The 5,092-nt window shown below is 42.2% G+C and overlaps 1 protein-coding gene across 1 annotated transcript in view; it reads left to right on the top strand.

Annotated features, from left to right (window-relative positions):
• The first annotated feature begins 2,217 nt into the window (after window positions 1-2,217).
• Window positions 2,218-5,092, top strand: part of OSBPL10 (oxysterol binding protein-like 10) — a 324,826-nt gene continuing 321,951 nt past the window's right edge. Inside the window, exon 1 of the mRNA XM_011961538.1 lies at window positions 2,218-2,436. Coding sequence (XP_011816928.1) covers window positions 2,273-2,436 — 164 coding nt within the window. The 5' untranslated portion in view covers window positions 2,218-2,272. The remainder of the gene's footprint in view (window positions 2,437-5,092) is intronic.

The following is a 5,092-nucleotide window of genomic DNA, read 5'->3' as shown; positions in this document are numbered from 1 at the left end:
TATGGCACTTTTCCTATGTTGATTCCCATTTAAAGATGGTGAAATCTCAAAAAAAAAAAAAAATAGTGTTTCATTACTTTTATAGTATGTAGAACATAAAGTTTACCATTTTAACCATTTGTAAGTGTGCAGTTTGGTGGCATAAGTATATTCACACTGTTGTGAAACCAATACCATTCTTCATGTCCAATACTTTTTCATCATCCCTAACTGAAACTATACCCATGAAATAATAACTTTATTGTTATTATTGGCTTAGAAAATCATGTATTCAACAGAATTATAGTTGTTATCTGTGTTAATAGTAGGCTACAGGACCTCAAATCCAAAACTGGTGATGCCGGCCGGGTGCGGTGACTCACACCTGTAATCCCAGCATTTTGGGAGGCCAAGGTGGGCAGATCACCTGAGGTCAGGAGTTCAAGACCAGCCTGACCAACATAGTGAAACCCCATCTCTACTAAAAATACAAAAAAATTAGCTGGGCGTGGTGGTGGGCATCTGTAATCCCAGCTACCCAGGCGGCTGAGGGAGGAGAATTGCTTGAGCCTGGGAGATGGAGGTTGCAGTGAGCTAAGATTGCACCACTGCACTCCAGCCTGGGTGACAGAGCGAGACTCCATCTCAAAAAAAAAAAAAATAAAAAAAAAAAAAAAGCAAACCCCCCCCCCACCAAAAAAAAAAAAAAAAAACTCCTAAAAAAACCCTAAACAAAATTGGTGATGCCAAAATTAGAGAACTTATTTAAATGTAATTAATAGCAATTATCTTGAAAGGGAACTTTTAGAAATATAACAGGAACATCTGGTGTACATTAATTTCCATAAAGATTATAATTATACCCTAGGATATATACAATTTAAAATGAAATTTAATAGGAGGCTGAGGTGGGAGGATGGCTTGAGCCCAGGAATTCGAGGCTGTAGTGAGCTATGATTGCACCACTGCCCTCCAGCCTAGGCAATAGAGTGAGAACCTGTCTCTAAAAAATAAATAAATAAAACACAAATGTCAAAAGACACCAATAATTAGCCCAGCCCCTCCCAGCATTATTAGTATCATTAACACACACACTCTCTAAATAGAGCAGTTTTAGGGTCCCAGCAAAATTGGAAGTATAGAGTTCCCATGTCCCCCCTACTCCAACACATGCACAGCCTTTTTAATGATATTTTAAATTTTAAAAATAGTATCTGTCTACTAAAATAAAATCAGACACTAGCTTTCTGAGCTCTGGGAGCTCACTTTTCTCCTGAAGCCTTCCCTGGCTTCCTGGGCACTGCAGATCCCTCACATTTAGGTTCTCCCACCACGTTCTTGTTTGGTGACTCGTGATCCAGCCTCACCCCAAGGACAGTGCTGGGCTGGTGTTTGCTTAAGAGGTGCTCCGTATTTGATTGTTGCGCCAAAGAGTGGGTTTGGAGAGCCTCAGAACTTGATTTGTTGTAGACTAGCTTCATTATTTATGGAATGGGTTGCACATGAAGAATATTTGATGTAGAATGGCTCTGGCAAGTTAAAAAAAAAAAATAAGCTGTAGCTTCTTGGTTAAACATTGACAGAGGGAGGTCCCTTAGGGAATTTGTGAGCTGCTAGGTGGTTTACACCATTTTTCAGGCAGCTTTGGGGTCCAAGCAGTTTGGTTTTAACCCTTTGTAGGTCAGTTTTTTTAGACCTTGTAATCTATTTCCCCTTTTAAAGGAGGAATAAGGATTAAAGAGGATAAAGAGGATGGTTTTTCTGTAAGAGAGAGTGCTGATAATTCTCTCCTGGTGGTGAGCATTCATGGGGTGGGGCGGGGGCACGGATGGCACATGGCTGATGACCTTGAAGGGGAAGAGGGTTGCACAGTCTCTTGCAGCAGTTTCCAGAGTGGGGAAGGTTCAGAGATGCTCTTCTGGTTTCTGAACTTGTGAAGAGAGGCACAGAGGAGAAAGGGTTAACTTCCACTTTTACTTGGAAATGGATAGTTTAAGCTGAGGAGGGCCTGTGTTATGTAAACTAGCTTGCAATCTTATGGTGTCCATTTTAGCCCTGCTTTCTCATTTAGGTCAATTGGATCTGAATAAGGAATTTGGCCAGACAACAAAATATTTAAACTGGTTCCCCTATTGCATCTCATTTCCACAGTCTGCTTATAATCCTAATTGATGCAAATGCCCTTGTTACTGTGCATGTGAATACCCTGAATGCAGGGTTCTGGTTTGTTTCATTTTACGTTGTATTACTGAACGTGGTGAGGGAAGCTGAGGGTCTGAGTGACAAGCGGAGTATGACTGGAGCCAGCCTTATTTTGAATGATTCCTTTGGCACCCAGGGGCCCAGGGATGAGGTGCTGTTTTGGGAGGCTGGTAAAAGTTCAGAAGGGGTCTCTGAGACTCCCTATCTGCCCCATTCCCAGACTGTGAGCTGCTTCAAGCTCATGGAAGCTTTTCTGTATGTAATTTCTTTTTTTTTTTTTTTTTTGAGACGGAGTCTCGCTCTGTCGCCCAGGCTGGAGTACAGTGGCCGGATCTCTGCTCACTGCAAGCTCCGCCTCCAGGGTCCACGCCATTCTCCTGCCTCAGCCTCCCGAGTAGCTGGGACCACAGGCGCCCGCCACCTCGCCCGGCTAGTTTGTATTTTTTAGTAGAGACGGGGTTTCACCGTGTTAGCCAGGATGGTCTCGATCTCCTGACCTCGTGATCCGCCCGTCTTGGCCTCCCAAAGTGCTGGGATTCCAGGCTTGAGCCACTGCGCCCGGCCCTCTGTAATTTCTTAAGCACTCAGCAAAGTGCTAAAATAGTCTTCCCTGCCTCAGGGAGTTTGGAAGAACATTTTTTCCAGTGGAGTCGGTCAGACCCAAGAGGGAGAGTTTCATTTTTCTTCACTGATAGGCAACTTTCATTCTCTGCATTTGAGAGAACCTGATTTTAAGTAGCACAGTACATGTCACAATCCAGGAATAATCTTGGCATTTTTCCTGTATCCTTTTTCTGGAAGTGTTTTTCACAATAAACCAAAATAACCTAGACAAGGGGAGAGGGAGGCTCACATTTCCTTTCATAGAGCATTATTCTGAGGCCTTGAAGGTGCTCAGGTGAACTTGCCCAACTTCTGTTTCACAGGTGAGGAAACTGTGTCAAATCGATGACATTTACTTCAAAGTTACACATGGAGTTTGTCGCTGAGTTAGAACGAGAAACAGAATGTGCTTCTCAGTTTTGGAAAAACTCCAGAAAGGTGATGCTAAAAACGGTCTTTTTGCCTTGTGTTTTGTTACATAGCAAAGAATACCCGCTGGCTTCTCATTATCTAGCTGATGCCCTGGGACTCATCTGATGTTCTGGCTTATTTATTAGCTGCTTTGAGTAATGGAGAAAACTTCAAAATGTGCAGAGAGCTTTTCCTTGAACCCAGGGATCCTGGGGTATTAAAAGATCGTGTTTGGGATATCTTATCTCTGAGTCTCATGCTAATTTCCTCTGATATATAGCAAAGAGACTGGGTTTAATAGTAGTTTTCAGCAGCCAAAGTTGCTTTTATTTTATTTTCCAGGTCATGAATAAAGAACTGGCCTTTAGGACTGCTTCTGATCTATCAGTAAATAGTACACTGTTTGTAGTGCTGCAAAAAGAGAAGGTGGACTTATAAATTCAGGAAGGCACCTGGCTAAATTTGGTTAGACTGCATTAAAAATGTGAGACTTTTCTCTGTGAGCCGATACCTCGTAGCAGTTGTTTAGGACAGAGTGCTCTTTTATTGAGAGTTGTTCTTGCCTGGACTTTGGCGTGTTAGCAGATGCAGCCTGTGTGATTCCATTGCGTGCTTCTCCACTCTTGAACTGCTACTTTGGACCACAATTACTGGAAGTGTCTTCTAGGGCCCTGACCCTTTAGAGATGACATTTGACCTTTGGGAGTCACTTCCATGGTGCATTAATGAGTTTTCCATGTGCTGGAGTGCTTACTCTTTGGTTTAGTACAGGGGTTAGAAAGGTTTTTTTGTAGAGTCAGAGTAAATAATTCAACTCTGCCGTGGCAGCATGAAAGCAGCCCTAGGCAATATGTAAACAAATAGACATGGCTCTGTTCCAATAAAACCTTATTTGCTAAAATAAGTGGTGGGCTGGATTTGGCTCAAAGGTCTGATCTCTAGTTCAGAGGCTTTTGGAACACATAGCCGAAACACCCTTGGCTCTTGTGTGAGGAAGAGAAGAATCCAGTATTCAAAACATAAACATCTCAGTTGAAATGTAGCATCCATGGTGAGAAAGATGCTTTGTGTTATTGAAAAGTTGATATAACAAATATAAAGACTGCTTTTGGGAAAAAAATGGGCCCTTGTCCTCCCATCCTAATACAACTGTTACTGATTTTTGTGCATTTCTTTTGAGTTTTGTCCTCCTGCATATGTACCTCTGTGAAGTCCTGATGTGCGCAATACCAGTTGATAGTATTAAAAAGCATAACACACCCATATATCTGACCGTTGTTACTACATTGGATCTACTGGGCCTAAAACATACAAACTAGATTTGTCAGGGAAGGTATTTTTAAGGACTAATTTGTGAGGTGTACTGTCATTTTGTGCATTTTTAACTTTTTTCAATTGCAAGAGTAATAATTCACTCATTATTTACTTCAGCTCTAAATATTAGTGGAAATCAGGCCAGAGCTAAAGTAAATCAGGTAATTGGCTATTCAGGGGCTGGAGGATATTTAGTGGCAAAGTCACGCTTTAGCTCTAAGTTGACATGGTGGTCACAAGAGTATTCTGGTGGCCTGAGAGTTACTGCACCCCCTCCTTGCAAATGGCTACAACGGCTAAATCGTAGCACATGTTTAATTTTTTTCTTCCTTCTTAGCTGGTGCACACACAATAAACCAAGAAACAAATGACCATACTTCATTGTCACTCTATACAATGTGACTCTAAAGATGCGTTTTTAGAAACAGGAATCTGGCCGGGTGCGGTGGCTCACGCCTGTAATCCCAACACTTTGGAAGGCTGAGGTGGGCAGATCACGAGGTCAGGAGTTTGAGAACAGCCTGGCCAACATGGTGAAACCCCCTCTCTACTAAAAATACAAAAATTCGTCAGGCGTGGTGGC

This window comes from Colobus angolensis, unplaced genomic scaffold (assembly GCF_000951035.1).
Source record: "Colobus angolensis palliatus isolate OR3802 unplaced genomic scaffold, Cang.pa_1.0 Scaffold56, whole genome shotgun sequence".
NCBI classification, from domain to species: Eukaryota; Metazoa; Chordata; class Mammalia; order Primates; family Cercopithecidae; genus Colobus; species Colobus angolensis.
Note: the sequence above shows the minus strand (reverse complement) of the source record. Positions and strands in the feature narration are given on the sequence as shown.